Raw genomic sequence first — 18,191 nt, 5'->3', positions numbered from 1 at the left:
CATTCAGAGAAACATTTACTCTCCTATTTTTAGGGAATGCCAGAAGACTATTGGAAGTATCCTGCCTGTGATTCAAGTGTATCTGCACTCTATAACAAAACCATACATAATAAGAACAGGTAAAAAATTGAAAACACTGGAATGAAATGACTGAAACAAGAAGTAGCAACATTACTTGTCTGCTGACTTGAATAAATTGCAGCAGTCTGTAACAAACCTTCAGCATGCTTTGAATTTTTTCATTTGTTAACAATCATAAACTTCAGTGTATTTTATTATGAGTTTTTGTAGTCATTCAAAAATAATACAAATCTGTGAAGTGGATGGAAGGTACTCCCAAAGTGAAAATCTGAAAGGTGTGGCATGCATTTGCATTGAGCCTCTTTTACACTTTATTCCACAATTGTTTTATTTCACCTATTAATAAAATAGTGTCCATCTGTTGGTAATTTTACTTCAGTAATTCAGAGATTTGATTTATTGATGGAAAACTAACTTGAGCACATCATGCCCCATGTGAAACATGGTAGTGGCAGAATCTTGCTATGGATGTTTTTTCTTAGTGAGAGGGAAACAGAAAATGGATGGAACTAAACAAATGCTAAGGAACACATATTATAGACTTGAGAGTGGGATAGATATTCGCCCACCAGAAGGACAATAACTCTAAACATGCAGCCAGTGTTACAATGTTACAATGTAATGGTTGATCAATGCAATGGTTCCCAAAGTGTGGGGCGCGCCCCTTAGGGGGGGCGCAGTGCCATTGCATGGGGAAGCATTATGGATGAATGGAAAAAAAACAAAACAGTTACACAAAAGTGTTTCACTGTAAAGATTGTTTGTAGTGTGTTTTGTTGCAACCTGAAGTGTGAAATAAACTTCAGTGGAGTTTGAAAACAAAATATGTGTATAGGTTTATGTCTGGTTGAACGATGTGTGTGCCCAGTTGATTTTACTTTTCTTTTTTGGGGGGGATTTTATTGTAATTCATAGGGGGGCCCAGGAAATCTTTGGGTACCTCTGGGGGGCCCAGAAGAAAATCTTTGGATCAATGCATATTTGTGTGTTAGAATGACCTCAACCAAAATCTGACTGAGAGTTTTTAAGCTAAAGATGGATGTTCACTGACATCTTGTGTTCAATCCGACTGAGCTTGAGCTATTTTGGGAAAGAATGTCAGCCTTTAGAAGAACAAAGCCGGTAAAGACACAACTTAAAAAACTATTACAACAAGGATCTGAATACAACTTCACATCACACTTTTCAGATTGTTATTCTCTGTAAATTTTGCAGAACAATTTTGGTCAAAAAATAAATAAATGAAAGTTACAAAAACATTTCTTCCACTTCACAATTGAGTGCTACTTTTTGTAGGTCCATCACATAAAAACACAGTAAAGGTTTATAGCTGTTAATTAGCAAAAAAAATGAAGTAAAAAAAAAGTTTAACATGTGTGAGCATTTTTTTCAAGGTACTGTAGCTTTTTATTGTTTCTAAACTGTTCTAAAACATTATTACACCACATAAAGTTCTGTTTTGTTGCAAAATGCAGCTATACCATGGTTCATAACACTCAATGTGGACACATGCCTGTCTGGAAGAATATATTAAATGATTGTTGATGCTTAGAAAGTGCTACTTAGTTGTGTCTGATTAATATGTAGAGAGCCTTTGAAATGCTTAAACCTATTACATGAGCTTAATGATCCGTTAAAGGTTTGAGCAACAGAACCATTAAACTCAGGTCCAGTAACTTTAAATATTTGTTTCATTATTCCTGCTAAATTATGTAGCTACAAACAATTTGAAACTGTAAATACTCAAGTCAATGATCTGCTGAGCAATGGACACAAAAAGAGACGAGACACTAAAGCAAAGAAGACAAAATTAGGATTGTACTTTACTATTAATTTATTTATTTGTAATATAGGCCTAATGTCATCAATAGTGGCTGACTTTGCACGCAGTGTATTTTTCCCATAGTGTGTATCTTGTTTCGTCTGATTCCAAGGAACTAGACGTGTTGTGTTTCTGCTCTACCCACTGTGACTAGCGGGAAGGAGAACACGTTGTTAATAATTCCCTCAGTTATGTCTTGCAGGTTTTGTCTTACCGGTATCTTGGTCAAAATCCAAAGCTTTCTCAAGTCATAGTTAAATTCAAGTATAACAAAGGTACTCTGCTTTATCAAACCATTATCCATCAATCCTGGATCGTCTTCTTGGTTCGTGAAGGTAACAGACAGGTATCCCTGTTGTTATAGTTCAAACTGAGGGATCCTAAGGCATTGTTCTAGAGTTGCTCCTGAGTCTTTTTAAATTTGATTTATTGTTATATAACACAGATTAAGAAGAATTTATAAATGGTTGGTAATATTCTGATGCTACATGTCCGATTGTTATTTACAAAGTCATTAATTACTATTACTATTATCAGTAGATTTTCTTTTCTTGTTATAAGTAAGTTTGCAACCATCTTGTCTATGTAATCTAATTTATTTGTTGTCTCTTTAGTACAGAATATTGAACATGCACATGAATATTATAACTTGGCTTTAATTACAAATTTTTGATAATCATTGAGTTGGTAAGTAATATATTTCATTTAATTTAGATAAAGGGTAGGACTAAATAAGTGTTCACTTCTTAGTACTCCTCTTCAAACAGAAAAGTAGTGGTAAACAATTTATTTTGTTCTTGGTTATGTATGCACGTGTTTTCTCTGTCCAATGCTTGTTTCAAATCAAGAAGAGTCCAGCCACACTGCATCGGAAACTGATTTCAGCCATTTGTTTCCAAGTTCTAGTTTCAGTCATGATCAATATTTCTTGAGTGTAGGTGAGGTTGGAAAATTAAACATAATTAATAGCTTATCTTTATGGCACCACTCTTTCTTCACCAAGACAGACTAGAGCAACAATAACAATACAGCAGACAAAGCCCCAGTCTGTCTATTCATTTCCAAGTCCATCTCTTAAAGAAGACACAGGTACTAAAACACCTTTGTTTTAAGGAAAGACTCATTCACAATCTGTAGGGTCCACCTTTTGTCCCCAAGTATTCTGCTTGTTACTGAAGGAATACATTTCTGATTAAATAATCCTTGTTATAGAAATGTATAGTAAAGCCTTAAAACAGGGGAAAGTCACATGCTTAATGTTTAAAATACAAACTTTAGTTAATCATCGTGTTATATTTCAAAGCTTTTCTTTGGTCAGAAATGTATATGGGTAGCCATGGCTTCTTTGGCTTCTATTGGCCACAAAGAACTTATATCCATTCAGAGTCACCTACAGGTTGTTTGTATCAAGGTTTAAAATGTATTTACGCTTACCTACGTAATATTCGAGAACTACTATCGTGTGTTTCAGCGGCAGCCAGTTTCTCATTTTGCCTGTAAGACAGCCATGAGGGTATGAATCACCCAAGACGGAAAAAGGAAAACCAAGTTGACGTTAGCAGCGTTTAGCATAGCTTAGCTATAATACCCTACTGCAGTATGAACTTTGTACTATATTTAAGTTGCTATATAACAGCATTCTAGATCGTTGGGCACACGAGTATCAAATGGTAAGCGTGATTTTCATAAATAAATAAATTATTTAACTGCTTCGCTTAAATGTTTTCGCTTTAGCATGTTGTTGTTGGCTAGCTAGCCTGGCTCCGATTCGTTTTAGCTAGGTACTATGTTAGCCAACTCACCTCGCAGCCTATGCATTTTTGCCCAATCTTACTGTCATTGGTGAATGTTTTAGGAATGTATTTTGCGCTAAAGCATCTTACATTTAAAAGATAACTTATTTAGACGTTTTCGCTTTGTAGCTAATGCTAATGTTAGCACTGGAGTTGTTTTTAACCTTTAAGACAAGTTATATTTTTGAAACTGTAAATACTCAAGTCAATTTTGGAGTGTAGTAAGCTGAAACCATTGTGAAAATGGAATGAGTCTTGTATTGTAATTTAGTGCAAATTTCTGATGTCTTCCATAGGTTTATGAGAATGCAGAGACATGGGTGACATGAAAACCCCAGATTTTGATGACCTTCTGGCAGCCTTTGACATCCCAGATGCCACTGGACTGGATTCTAAAGAAGCCATCCAGGAAAGCCACGAGGAGATAGATAATCAACTAAAACACTCAGTAATCTGTCTGGATGACAGCTTACTCAGTAACCCAGTTGCCACAACAGCAGATGTTCCTCTTGTTAGTGTTATAGTGAAAAATACAAGTCGACAAGAGTCACTTGAAGGTTTCAGTGACCGGCGTCATTCAGCTCCAGGGTTGCAGAATGGATACAAGGGACAGGAGGCTTGCATTAAGCCTGTAGAACCATCCAGCACAAGTTTTTCTAATTCATTTCAGGCTGATTTGAATGGGGAGAGTTCAAGAAACCTTCCTGGAGGAATTCCCCTTCAGCAGAAACCTGATGAAACAGCAGTATTTTCTCCATCACTTTCCCATTTTAGTCCCCCCTACAGTCCTCAGACAGAGGCATTGTATAGCAAAAACCAAAAGGTTTCAAAACAAGAGGGTCCTTGTTGTCTAGAAGCTCGGGTTTTGGTGGAACCTTTAGTTCCAGGCAGGGAACAGAAATCAGATATTTTTTTGTTCGATGCGTCTCCCAACAACACTAAAGAGAGCACACCAGAAAATGGCAGAAGCAACGATGATCTCTCTGATAACAAAATCAGAGGTGAAACAGAGAAAACCACTAGAGCATGTTGTCCATTTACCTCTTTAAGCAGTGAGCAGAACTTTAAAGAGACAGAATCCCAAAACACAGAGGATGTTACCAATTCTTATTCATCTGCCAAATTTCAGACATCTGAATTGCCCTCATCTAATGATGCTCCAATTGCTCCAAAAACTAAAAAGGATCCCATTGAGAACACTGATCCCACAGAATCATCAGCATCGCACAGCGATTGCGTTAAAGCTAATAACATGGCACCCATATCCCCAAGAAGCCCCAGGAGTCCTAATGAAGTAGTGAAACGGTTAATGAAACCCTCTGATAGCCCTGTAAGCCTCTGCAGTGACAGCAGCGGTAAAACATCCCCTGCAGTGGCATCTGTTTCATCCCCAGCCATACCCAGGGTCAGAATTAAGACTATTAAAACCACTTCTGGTCAGATCAAACGCACAGTGACCAGTGTGCTCCCAGACTCCGAAACAGACGAGATTCATTCTGCTTATGAATCCTCGCCATCGCAGAGCATGATCAGTGAAGATTCCTTCTGCAACGTGTCCCCTCGTCAATCTCAAGCCGCTGATTGCAGTCCCGGGAGTAACCCAGCATGCACATCTTCACCCAAAATGCCCAGAAGGTCTGAGGAAAACTCCAGACGTTTTAGGACAGGGTTCCACAGGAGTAGTCGCCCTGTCCAACGATCTGTTGCACACGATGTGCAGAAACCAAAGAGAGTTTCATCTACGACAGGTCACACATCAAACACAAACTTTCTTCCAAAAGCAATGCACTTAGCAAGTCTAAATTTGGTCCCTCACAGCGTTGCTGCTTCAGTTGCTGCCCGGCTCTCGTCCCATCAACAAAGTCAACACATTCTTTCCTCCTCAGTTTGCAGCACTGTCCCTCTGGTGCATCAAGTCAAAACAGCCACGCCTTTCCCCCGTTCATCTGCCCCGAACACAGCTGCAGGAACCCTAAACAGGCTTTTGACAAGTGCCAACCCAGTGCCTGTATACGTGCCTAACCTGAGCCCCCCTCCAGAGTGCAACATCAAGCTTCCGCCTCACGGATATTGCTGCCTCGAGTGCGGGGACTCGTTTGGCGTCGAGAGGAGTCTGGCGTTTCATTACAACAGGAGGAGTGTCCAGATCGAAGTAGGATGTACGCACTGCGCAAAGACCCTGGTTTTCTTTAACAAGTGCGCCTTGTTGGCACATGCACGGGAGCACAAAAGCAATGGCAGTGTGATGCAGTGCACGCAGCTCCATCTGAAACCTATATCAGAGCAGCAGATGTTTGTACCTCTGAGCTCTGAGTCGAACACGGGCCCATACCCCTCGACATTAGTCTCACCAGTCAGTGAACCCGTCATGCCCTTATACCCAGACAGTGTGATTCGCAATAGGTTCCGTTGTCTGGAGTGCAACAAGCAGTTGCCAGACTACAAAGCGCTTGCAGGTCATTACCAGAAGATGTCAGAAGATGTGGAAGGGCTGGTGAGTAAATGGGGTGGAAAAGTATGAGAAAGTGTACTTTGCGTCTTTGTTAGTGTGGATTAAATCAAGAGAAAAAGGAAACAATAATGTGATCAAGTTTTGAAGGCAGAACTAGATTGTAAAGGCTTTAGAGCTAGATGTTCAAATATAGTGCCAACCTGCTTAGTGCAATGGAGTCATTCATCTATAGAACGCATGAGTCAGAGTGAAACCTTCCCTTGTGATACTACAATTTAATGTTATAAAAAATGTTAATGCAAAAAATGTAAACAAAATGTACAGTATAATATGATGTAAGTGCTTATATTTAAAACTGAAGCAATTATTCCTGCTGCTGACAGTTTTTATTATTTTGGTGTAAACTGAGACAAAGATTCATATTTAGATTAACAGTAGCTATGAACTAACCTTTTTTATGGCACATTATATGCTCTTTTTACCATTTTGTTACACAAGTATAACAAATTCATTTTGGCTGCTTAATTAATCGGGCCAGCTGTTCGGTTACAGCCTGCAATTAGCAGCTCAAGTGATATATTGCTCATCCCTTGCTAATAGTAGCAATTATAAAAAACGTCAGCTTAATAAGGATATTGCCCATTTAGTCAATAGTTTCCAGGACCAGCAATATTTCCTGAAAAATTTCCATTTTTTGTAAGTGTGGGGAAAGTATAGTAGCCTTTTTTCAGACAGCTGACCAGCTGTGTGTAGCTGCCTTTGGGAAGCAATATTATGGCACTTCTCTGCTTTGTACAAAACTCCAGCCAGTCGTTTAAACTGTATCTCTTTCAAACTTTGGCAGACCTTGATTGCGCTATTCAGTCTGTTCATATTCTATGGTTATAGTCGGCATTTAAACACATTTTGTGGTTAAGCTGCATCACAGACAGGAGTTAAGTAAATCATAAGCTTATTCCATAAAGTTGAAGTATCTATTCTTTGTTTACATTTTTAATACATTTTATGCTCTTTTCCCCACCTTATCCTTCTCTTTCATTACAACAGATTTGTAAAGTTTGCTCAATGTTGTTGCCAAACAAGTGCAGCTTCAGAACTCACCAGCGCCTCCACGCCCACAAGTCCCCCTACTGCTGTCCTGAGTGCGGCGCCCTGAGTCGATCTGCTGACATCCAGAAGCATGTCAAGGAGAACTGTCTGCATTATGCTCGCAAAGCTTGGTACAAGTAAGTAGGCTAAAGAAACAATAGTTTTTTAAAATTCACAGTAAGGTGTTATAATAGTGTTTCTTAATATATTTTCTTCCAGATGTCTTCACTGTGACATGGTTTTCAGAACCCTTTTAGGACAAAAATCTCACGTTGAGGAGAAACACTGCGAGATCTTGTACAAGTGTTCAGTCTGTCCAGTTGCCTTCAAGACCTCTAAAGGCTGTGAAGTACATTTAAAAAATAAACACAAATCTAGCAAGCAAACTCCTCAGTAAGTAAACTGCAAATGGTCGGACAGTTCTAAGTTGTACTTTTCATTTTAAGAGTTGTCAACACGTTTATTCTTTTGTATTTCTGCAGGTTGGTATTTAAGTGTTCCTGCAAGGCACTTTTCAATAAAAAACACAACTTTTTTCAACATTTTCATGAAAACGCCAACAAACGAGTTACATGTGTGTTTAAGTGTCCAGAATGCAACTCTGTGTTTCCACAAAAGCGGCTGTTGATGCAGCACTTCAAGGTTAGTTCCAAACATATTGCTTATTATTGTTTTGAAGTTTGCAATCATTTCCCTTTACGTAATTGGGGGGGTTTTAACTTCCAAAAATGTTGTACTTTTTAAAATATTGCAAGTTGTACTATATAGAGAGAAATTTAAACACAAATTGCAGGTGTTCTGTCTTGTTACACTACTGATTCTATTCAAACAAGCCTTTTGTGACAATTTTCTTTTAGCTTAATTCATTATAAAGTATAAGGTATGGTGTCTTTAACTGCAATGAGTGATTTCTTCTGTATGTTTGTCATCTGACAGAACGTGCATGTAGGAAATTTGACGGCAGAGACAGAAAAGGACAGTAAAGAAAAAGAAGGGCTGGATTGGTTCCCAGAGTCTCATCCTGTCCAGCAGGAGAAGAGTCACATCACTCGTAAAAACACAGACAGTCCAAGGAAGAAGTCAGAGCAGGATGCCAAATCTCGCGTTAAGCCTCGGGGGTGGACATGCGGCGAGTGTCTACAGTGCTTTGGTGAAAGAGAATCCTATGTTTCTCACATGAAGATCAACCATGGAAAGGTAAATGTTTGACTACAACCTGTCAAAAAATGTCCAAAAACGTCAGAATTAATAACAAATTTACCAACGGCAATTGAAAATGAAAAAGTATGATGTGATCTACTTGCTCAGTGATGTGTTACTCTTTCCTCCATAAAGCTGGAGAAAAGCTATATTTCATCCACTTTCTCTGGCAACTCACAAAATAACTGACTTAAGAACATTCAGGAAAAGATAAATGTACAGCAAACCAGATTTTTATTGTACTAGTATTGTTATTGTGCTCAATGAAGTTCAGGTTTTTGGTATATTTAGGTTTCTTAATGTGGTTAAGTGGGTGCAGTTTTACAAGCTCGTCTCATTGAAACTATGTTTGATGTTTTTACCTCAGTCAATGAAGAAATATCCTTGTCGCCACTGTGAGCTGTCGTTCAACACAGCCACCAGTCTGAGGAGACACATTCGCAGTGAACATGATGGTAAAAGAAGAATTTATTCTTGTTGGTAAGTTTAAACAACCTCAAAGTTTATATTAATCTCTTCTCTGATTTTTTTTTTTTGGCTTTTAAAGAATTTACAGTAGGATTTTCACCTTTGACCGTATTCCATAGGTACTGCACAGATCCAAAGACAACCTTCACAACAAGTGTGATGTTGAAGAACCACATAAGTCTTATGCATGGAATTAAAAACCCTGATCTCAGGCAGATGCCCAAAACATCCATCAAAGAGTTCAAAAGCCCTTCAGGGAAGGTAGGTATAAATGAATAGATAGATAAATAATCAAGCTTTTTTTTAATACCAGACAAAGATGAACCAAGTAAGTAGCAAAGCCTACTTTCAAGTTATGATTTCCTTCATTGTTTATTTTATTTATCGCTCTAAAAACAATTTGAAAACAGCTTTTTGTACTTACTCTTATTTATCTTCTTCTGTTAATGCAATTTTATGATTTGAAACTTTTGTGTGAGATGAAAAAAAAAGCCAAAATAAGAAATTTGTAAAGAGCTAAACACTTTTTAACAGCAGTGTGTTTTATTTGTAAAAATAAAAAAATTTAAAAAAGAGTTCCTGCAGGCCATTGTTAAAATGTAACAGATTGTAGTGATCATAGTTTTAACCGGTTGTTTTATGATTTTCTTCAGGGGATAATATCAGCGTCGCCAGTCAGGCGCAGGCAGGTTGACACCTCGGATCGCAGTGATCTCGACGCCCCTTCAGCTAAACATCTTAAAACTCAGTTCCGCTGTTCAAAGTGCGGTTTCATCACGGACGACAGTACCGAGTTCCATCAGCATATACCTCAGCATAAAACAGATGAAAACACTCCTCAGTGCCTTCACTGTGGTCTGTGTTTCACATCTGTGGTTTCTCTTAATAGACATCTTTTTATTGTGCACAAAGTCAAAGATCCCAAGGAAGATGAAGAAGAGCAGGAGATGAGAGATGTTGGTCGGTCGGCTGGATCAGCCGCGACTGCTCATGTGAATGACTTTAAACCCTCGCTGGATGAGGAGCCAGAAAACCCTCCCTACACCAACACTTCAGACTTTCATTTAAAATTAAAAACTCTTTCCTAGACAGATTCAGCTTCTCCCCAGTAGTGAAGGTTACATCTGTCCCAGAAAAAGCTGCATTTGTTTGCCCTTTTTTTTTATGGTGTCGAGCCAAATTTGTGCTTCAACGTCAGCTTGACGCAGAACCTACGCTATGTGGCTCCCCTTTAGCTTGACGTGCACCTGTCCAGAAAATAACTCCACGTCGTAGCAACACATACTAACAGCTGCTATTGGCCCAGGTGGTGTGTGTTTACATGGATCGCTGATTTGCTCATAATTAACCCCCATGTGGATCAAGAGCATAAAATGTAACGGGCTGTAACTGAATCTGTTTGCTCACCGGCTTGGCCGTGTTTGTTTTGAGCTTCCAGCAGCTCTACCGGTCTGTGCCAGTATTCTTTTGCACATTGTCTTCTATTTTTTCTCTTTTTGTGTTGTGTTGCATTCAGTAGTGACTGTAATCAGCATTCAGTGGCTTGCACTGTCCTCAAAGAATCGACTACGTTCAAAATAACTTCTTTCTGAAATCTAAAGTACAGATTGAGGTGTAACTTGGTTTTTGTGTATCTGCATGCCTATCTGTGTTCAGGTTGCACACTTGGGGTAGTTCACATCCTTCACATTATCCACAAAACGTGAAAGTTAAGTTAATTGGTAACTAAATTGACCCTGTATGCACGTTCACAATTTACCAAGTGAATGTGCACGTGTGTGTGTGTGTTTGTTTTTAAGTTAAACCTGTAATGGACAGCCTTGTCCATCTGTCCGCTTGAATTCTTGTCCCATGGAAGCTAGAAAATACTCCATGCTTTATACATTGATTTGATGCTGAAGCATACGTTTGGCTCATATGACTTTAGTTATTTTAATGGATGGGGTACAAAGTTTTGGGGCCTTTTTCATTTTTGTCATTTTAAAAGAGTGCAGTATATTTAAGCAAATCCATATTTTTATTTGTATTTTTTATAAAGAACAGTATTGTCATTATTCACTAAAGTAAATTTACTTTGCATGTTAGTAATATGTTAATCTTACTTTTCACATAAAACAGCGCTCGTCTTTACTTTTAAATGTGTTTTCAAAGCCCATCTCATCAGGATGCTCAGGAATATCTGTTTAAAAGTCAAGTCTCTATTTTCACAAATTCCAGAGATGGTAATGTGATAAGCTAAAATTTAGTTTTGAATGCCACAAACAAGTAGGATTATTGTTCATTTATTGTAACATAAAACATTTGAATTTAGCTGTACTTTAATTGTAGTACTCGTAACTACAAAAAGAAAGAAGAACAGTACTTTTAAGACCATAGACAAATATAAACAAAAGGCTATTAAAGTTGAATTTTACTTTTTATGTGTTAAAATTCCTAAAAGCAAAAAAAAATAGAAATCTGTATCATCCGGTTGGCAGTGGGCATAAGAAGCTTGATTGGTGCATCTCAGTTTTAAAATGCTCATGTCTTTATGTTAATGGTTAAATATGTGTTGGTCATCCCAAATTTGACTTTTCTTTTGTGTGTCATGTGTGAGGAGGAGACATTGAGGTATTGAGGTTATGCTGCAGCATTATTGAAAATACCTCATATCCCCAGAAGTGTATCTTTTCAACAAGTTAATGTCAGTGATAGTTTCAAATCAGGGTACATAGATTTGGATAATCCAGAGAAGATGTGAGTGTGAGCTATGGTGTTACATCTAGGATACTGTTTTCTAAACCCCAACCCGTGGACGCAATCGAATGCAGAATTATGCCAGGAGAAAACTAACTTGCAGATCTGCTATCATGAAGGATGTTTGTTGTCTGCAGGTTCTGATTTGTGCAGCAGTACTTCTTGTTGTGTGTTGTCCACGTGACGGTTCCTACCTCCACTATAAATGGCAGTGATTGTTAAATGATCCGAGGCTTTGGCAGGTTGAAGTTAATCTCAGTGCAATGTAAGCAATTATATTTTTAGAACTTGTATTCTCCCATGTTAATGAATTTTATAAATTATTTTGGGAATATTTAGGTTTAACGGTCATATTGACTTGATAAGCAAGTGAACTTTTCTATTAAAGTGCTCAAAATCACACTATAGCAGTTTATCTGCTTGTAGGTGGGAAGGGTTAACTGTTCACAACTTAGCTTTTTATAACATTCAGTAAAACACATTTGTACTTTTGATACAGTGTAGAAAGCGGACTTGTATAGAGGAAAAAGAAACGTGTACATACAGTGATGAATGAAACCTGGATTCAGAGCATCCTCTAAGCCATTACATCTGTTCAGCATGCAGTGGCCTACATGCCTTGCTGTTACGTTTACATGAAGTATTTACAAATAAACAGGTGCATTTAATGAAACATCTGCTCCGTCTTGTTTTTGCAGCATTAAACATTTGTATTTGGGTGACGCTGGTATTTAAAAGTGACAGGTCACACTTCACACAAGTCACCTAAATGAGCAGTGTCCAGCCAATAAGCACAAACCACTAGAGGATGACCTCATGCTTTCAGAAAATCAAGCCCAGCCCATCTTGGTATAAATGCCTCTTCTCGTATTTGGAGAGCTGCAAATATTTTTAATTATAGAAATATTAAGATAAGCAAAGGGAGAAGCAGGATGACAACAATCTGTAGAGGGGGATTTTTGTCTTCTTTCATCCTTGTCTCTTATGTCGCGATGACAACCTCAGTGATGCTTGATTTAACCGAACTGAAAAACAAAGTATCCCAGCTCAAGGTGAATCCCAGAGGAAATCTTTGGGCAACAGGTAAGAACATTTTTAAACTGCTGAAAAAAATGAATTTTGTCTCAATAGAGGCAGTTTTAATTGGGAGTCTGCATTTTATTATTATTATTATTATTATAGGGCATTTCATGGGCAAGAAAAGTGTGGATAGTTCCTTACTGGAAACTGTCTTCGAGAATATTGACGCTCCATCTGAAGACAGAGATGTGAATCCTGTGGCCAGAGTGGAAGATGTGCAGGCACTGATCACCAAGATGTTGAGGACCGCTCAACAAACAAGAAAACAGACACTGGAAATGTTAGTCTAACTTTATTATATTATTGTTTACTGTTAATTCATTGTATCATTTAAATTACTGTAAGCTTGTTTGATTGGAAATATTTTTGTTACTGCTACTACTTATCATTACTATCCTTTTCACCTTATGTTGCATTTATGTAATGCTTTTGTAGTATTATTTTTGTATCATTCTTAAATTAAAATGAAATTGATTATAGTTAAATTAATTTGATTATGATCAAATTATTATTTATTTAATTATAATTTAATTATACAATTATTTTATAATGATTATTTAGTACTTTTTTCACATCTAAGGGTTACAATTACTAGCGTTATTTTGCTGTTTTTACAGTAATTTCTTGTGGATATTTTTATTACCACTATTATATTGTTGTTTTGGCTATTTTATTATAATTAATATTTAACATGAAGTTATATCTTACTAATATTTTCATCTTATTTGCTATTATTACAATTACTACACTATTTCACAGTATATATATATATATTTTTTGTTTGTTTGTTTTAATGTAGAGAAAGAGGAGATCCAGCTTGAAGAAACCAACCTCTTACCTGTAACAATACGAGCACCAACTGATGAAGATCAGAGATCCATTATTTTTGTCAAGTAAAAAAAAAAAAAAGACTAATTTAAGCAAGGTATTTTTTTTCTTGTGATATTTATTACATTCCATTCGTCTTTGTGTTTGTTATTCAAAATATACCTGTGCCCTTCTAAACATGCTGTATATTTCTGTTTCAATAAAAAGAGCAAAGAAGTTATATGTAGTGCGTGTTTTATTAATGTATTTTTAATAATGGATGGCTTTGGATGTCCTGGCGCCCCCTTTCGGTATGTCTGTTTATCATATCCGGGTGACAGAGCTGAGCATCAACGTGCTGCTCCCCATGTTACTAAACTAACCAGCAGCTGTTATGCCTCTAATAATAATGTGCGGATACCCGTGCAGTGGTAAAACACGGAGGACAGAAGAACTGAAGGCGCATTTTGAAGAGACCACCGACCGACAGGTTCACATTGTTGGAGACCGAGCTCTGGGCGTTGATAGAAACAGTGTTTATGCAGGCAAGTTCGGCTAGCTTCGTTCCCATTCACTATTGTTCGGTGCTGTTCGCTTTCTCTGAACTTTCCGACCCGCTGACAAATCGTCTTAAAAGTTATTAGCGACTTTGGCTTTATTCCACTCTGTTAAATTGTTTGCGACCCGGACATGTTTTATTCGAGTACCAGGATACCGTGGCATGTAAATACTTGATCCGGGTTTTTAAATATAATCGCGTTTCAGCTGGTGGGAAATTAGCGAAACACGTGATCTGAAACCCCTGTGCTAATAAAACCAATAGCCCTTAATCCTTTATCTTTACTATAAAAGTTCAAATATGTATAGCGCAAACCAAGTCATGTATCATATTTCTCAAATATCAGAACATTTTATTCCACACATTCCAGCTTCTGTAATGCTTTCAGTGTTTGATCCTAAATCAGACTCATGAACGGATTTATTAGTAATATTTTAGGTGCATAAAGAAAATAGAACATTTCTTCAAGGTACAACAAAGACATATAAGTTATATGTTTTTATATGGCGCTTATGCATCCCCCTTTCTAATGCCACCTTGGGCAATTGCCCATATGGTTTACATCAACAATGTCCAATCCTGAAGACTTCTTGTACAGCTACTTTGACAACTAAGAATAACAAAAAACAATGTAATAAAACACAAAAGTGAATATATGTTACCCTTGGTTAACTTGGTGGAGCATTGAAATTGGATGGTTAGTGTTTGTTATAGTGAGTTGTTATGGGTTAAACCTGCGGTTTTGTTGCAGATTCCCAAAAAGAGAAGGACACCAGAGCATCTCTAAAAGCTGAAGTAGAGAGGTAGGTTTACCCTCCCCTCTCTTCCACCACATGCAGGATGTTACAAGACGTTCTTTAAAATCCGCCTTTTTTACACATTATCTTTGTTCTTTTTTAGGAAGGTCAATAAGGACAACATTGTAATTTTAGACTCATTGAATTACATAAAAGGTATATATCAAGAGTTACGCAAGTTGTGCGAATTCTCATTTTAAGTACTGTGATGTAACCTGTAAGATATCTCACAGGTTACCGCTACGAATTGTTCTGTCTGACTAAGCATGCGCAGACACCACACTGCCTGGTAAGAATGCAGGTGGGGAAAAAATAACCTGTGGATTATAATGACAAAACGGTGTAACTAATATTGGGGGTCTTTTGATGAAGGTGCACTGCTTGACATCAGGTGAAGAAAGCTCATTGTGGAATAAAAACAGAGAAGCTGCAGAGCAATACAGCCAGGACATGTGAGTAAGAAGTTAATACACAAAGAATTAATAGCAGTGATGATTAATTTGTTACATTAAAGTGTCATTTTCTTTGTATTTTGGGTTTATGTTCAGCTTTGACGCACTAGTTCAGAGGTTTGAAGCACCAGACTCCAGGAACAGATGGGACAGTCCTCTCTTCACTGTCCTCAAAGACGACATTCTTCCTCTTGAAGCCGTTTCTGATGCGCTTTTTAAGAGAAAAGCCCCCCCACCCAATCAGTCCACCCAGAGCGTAAGGAAATTCACAAAAGCCATATTGTTGGATGTGATGTGTGTAATCCTTCTGAGAGTAACAAAGTGAATTTTTTTTTTTGTTTTGTTCTCACAGCAACCCCTCTCCTCAACAAACTTCCTGTATGAGTTAGACAAAATCACACAGGATGTTTTGATGGTACGTCCTCCTTTATATTTCTGTAAAAAAAATAAATTTCAATGCGTCTGACGTTCTGCCAGTTTGAGATTGACTCACAATTTAAGAAATATGTTTAAAGCCAGTCTTAAAGACTCAAGCAGACTTGTAGATATGACAGATTATCATTTCCTGTACTTCAGACATAGCAAGCTGATAAAATCAACATTTTGCCTGAGAGTAATTATCTTTATAAAGCACCAAACAGAATTAATCATTTCTCTATCTTTGAATGAGCTTGTTTTGATTTCTAATTTCTGTTATTTTTAAATAGTAAAAAAAAATGCTTCAAAAACAACAATTTTGTAGTTACTGATCCATTGTAGTTTTTGTTTTTATATTCAATCTTCATTCAATTATTGTTAGATATGATTATCATATCTATTTTCAACCCACTGCATTTTTTAATTAAGGCAATAAAAATCTTTCAGGCTATTTTTAACGCCCAGAAAACAAGTGTTCCTGGAGACCTTATCTCAGTTCCAGGAGCTACAGAAAAGATATCCTTTATGTTTTGAACCAAGGGTGATATTTGTTTTTCTGACTGCTGTGACGTCACAGTTCCAGGTAAGTTTAATTGCACAATATTGGTGGGTTCATTTATTATTCTCGTCTGATGAAGGAAGTCACATTTGCTTGCAGATGGGAGGCAAAGGCCTCATCATCAAAGACCCCATAAACGCCCCTGAACTGAAGGCAGAGCAGCAAGCCAAGGTAAAGGTCTCATCTGTAATAAAATGCTGAGAGACGTGACTGGTGGAAAGCAACCAAGGCTCCCAGTGGCTTCCCTGTGACGCTCCTTCTCAGAAGCAAACACTTTGATTATTTTTTCACCTTTGAACACGTCCATCCGAGCAGGAGCTGATTTAAAAGCTCCGTGTTGGTCTGCCTGCAGGGATGGGTGCATAATTAAGTTCCACATTACGTCAGTAACATTTTTGCTGTGTGGTTGTGTAGCTTTCATGTAGGTGCTTTAGAAACACAAACTTTCTGTCTGGTTCTCTGAACAACTTTATGTCCTTAACCCATAAATGAAACGTGGAGCTGACCAGGACCGTCAACATGGCAGAGCTGAGGAAACTACGGCGCCAGTTCATCAGTTACAGCAAGATGCACCCGACGGAGAAAACGGGGCAGATTGCCAACATGTTTGTTCAGTATTTAAATAAGGGTCTTCATTAAATTAAAGAGCTGGATGGGTTTTATCTGCTTCTTGACAAGTACATATGTTTAAATTTATTGCTGTATCGTCTTTATCTTGTTTTTTTTTTTTGTAATTAAAATAAGTCATAAATTGATTTGAGTACTTCTGTTTATTAAATAAAAGTGCAAAATTTAGCTAAAGAGGCTAATTATCTACTATCCCTAGGTGTTTGGAGAGGCTGGGGGTAAATACTTCATATACATAATTAATATAATTACATGATTATCAATGCATGAAACAAGTATGAGGGGTGCCTCATGACATGAGGCTATTTAGATAGCCACTGAACCCTGTTATGCTTGTTTTGTTTGATTTTTAAATATAAATACATAAAAGGGATAAAATAAAAAGACTGACATACAAATTGAATATCATTCACAGATTATGCATCTTAATCACTAAAACCATAAACACATGGCAGCTATCAAGACCAAAAGCAAAGTCCATCAAGAAACTAGATTTAGAAGAAGAAAACTCATTAACTCATAATTATATTAACTAATAAACTGAAATCTGTTTATTGTAACTCTGACACTTTGTTTCCCAAATCTCAATTCAAATTTTCAAGAGCTTTAGCTGTTTTTTATATAAACTGCATAGTGTCAAGTTGTGTATTTTAGGGTCATTCAGCCTGATCTGGCACCAAACAAATGAATACATGGGAAGGCACTTCCAGGTTAGGGATAGGATCAGTGATGCTCTGGGCCCTTTTTTCGCTTTATTCTGGGAACTTTTTACTAACTGGTGGGCTCTGCTGGTAAACTGAAAATGAGTCTTCAATGTATCTTCCAGATAGGTAACAATTAAAACAAATGGTCAAAACAGAAATGGTTCTCAAGCCACAGCATAAAGCTTCCATGGCCATCTAAGGCTTACTAAAAAACAATCTGGGCTCAGCTGAAGGAAAGTTTAAGAGAAGTCTTGATGTGATACAAAAGATTGTACAAAAAAAATAATGGTCAAATACCCGTCTGTATGATCCAAACTTGCAAAATGTTACAGGAGAAAATAAAATGCTGTTTTATTTGCAAAAGGGGAGCAGAACGACAGAGCTAACTGTAACTACTGAACTGGAGAGTTTCAAATCTTTATTGAAATAGGATATTTTTGCATCCCTTTCTAATTATTGTACTCATGATTAAAAATTAAATTTTTCAACATTTTTCTCTGATTGATTTGCTTCTGCAGTGAAAGATGATTTTCTTTTAAGGCTTTTTA

The 18,191-nt window shown here is 37.3% G+C and overlaps 2 protein-coding genes across 3 annotated transcripts; both read left to right on the top strand.

The window, feature by feature from the left end:
* The first annotated feature begins 3,409 nt into the window (after positions 1–3,409).
* znf592 (zinc finger protein 592) lies at positions 3,410–12,314 on the top strand. The gene is made up of 9 exons (XM_028045426.1): positions 3,410–3,573; positions 3,993–6,190; positions 7,196–7,374; positions 7,457–7,630; positions 7,720–7,879; positions 8,174–8,434; positions 8,805–8,917; positions 9,025–9,166; positions 9,559–12,314. Exons 2-9 carry the CDS (start codon positions 4,013–4,015, stop codon positions 9,991–9,993), a joined length of 3,642 nt encoding a protein of 1,213 aa, XP_027901227.1. The 5' UTR covers positions 3,410–3,573; positions 3,993–4,012; the 3' UTR covers positions 9,994–12,314.
* A 1,524-nt stretch (positions 12,315–13,838) lies between these two features.
* kti12 (KTI12 chromatin associated homolog) lies at positions 13,839–17,067 on the top strand. Of its 2 annotated transcripts, none has more exons than XM_028004911.1 (9): positions 13,839–14,073; positions 14,839–14,890; positions 14,988–15,040; positions 15,118–15,173; positions 15,257–15,336; positions 15,433–15,592; positions 15,689–15,751; positions 16,201–16,336; positions 16,412–16,935. In XM_028004911.1, exons 1-8 carry the CDS (start codon positions 13,923–13,925, stop codon positions 16,285–16,287), a joined length of 702 nt encoding a protein of 233 aa, XP_027860712.1. In that variant the 5' UTR covers positions 13,839–13,922; the 3' UTR covers positions 16,288–16,336; positions 16,412–16,935. The 2 variants fall into 2 exon arrangements, with proteins under 2 accessions (XP_027860712.1, XP_027860702.1); XM_028004901.1 differs by having other exon boundaries at positions 13,840–14,073; positions 16,201–16,269; positions 16,808–17,067.
* The last annotated feature ends 1,124 nt before the right edge of the window (positions 17,068–18,191 follow it).

The sequence above is a fragment of the Xiphophorus couchianus genome, chromosome 2 (genome assembly GCF_001444195.1).
Source record: "Xiphophorus couchianus chromosome 2, X_couchianus-1.0, whole genome shotgun sequence".
Taxonomy (NCBI): Eukaryota; Metazoa; Chordata; class Actinopteri; order Cyprinodontiformes; family Poeciliidae; genus Xiphophorus; species Xiphophorus couchianus.
This window is presented reverse-complemented; position numbering and strand designations above follow the sequence as displayed.

Excerpts from the sequence above, each read along its gene's own strand:
- znf592 (XM_028045426.1), top strand. The coding sequence starts at position 4,013 with ATGGGTGACATGAAAACCCCAGATTTTGATGACCTTCTGGCAGCCTTT. Across the intron at positions 6,191-7,195 it reads CAGAAGATGTGGAAGGGCTG|ATTTGTAAAGTTTGCTCAAT; the intron begins GTGAGTAAATGG and ends TCATTACAACAG. Across the intron at positions 9,167-9,558 it reads TCAAAAGCCCTTCAGGGAAG|GGGATAATATCAGCGTCGCC; the intron begins GTAGGTATAAAT and ends GATTTTCTTCAG.
- kti12 (XM_028004901.1), top strand. The coding sequence starts at position 13,923 with ATGCCTCTAATAATAATGTGCGGATACCCGTGCAGTGGTAAAACACGG. Across the intron at positions 15,041-15,117 it reads CTCATTGAATTACATAAAAG|GTTACCGCTACGAATTGTTC; the intron begins GTATATATCAAG and ends GATATCTCACAG. Across the intron at positions 15,174-15,256 it reads CGCAGACACCACACTGCCTG|GTGCACTGCTTGACATCAGG; the intron begins GTAAGAATGCAG and ends CTTTTGATGAAG.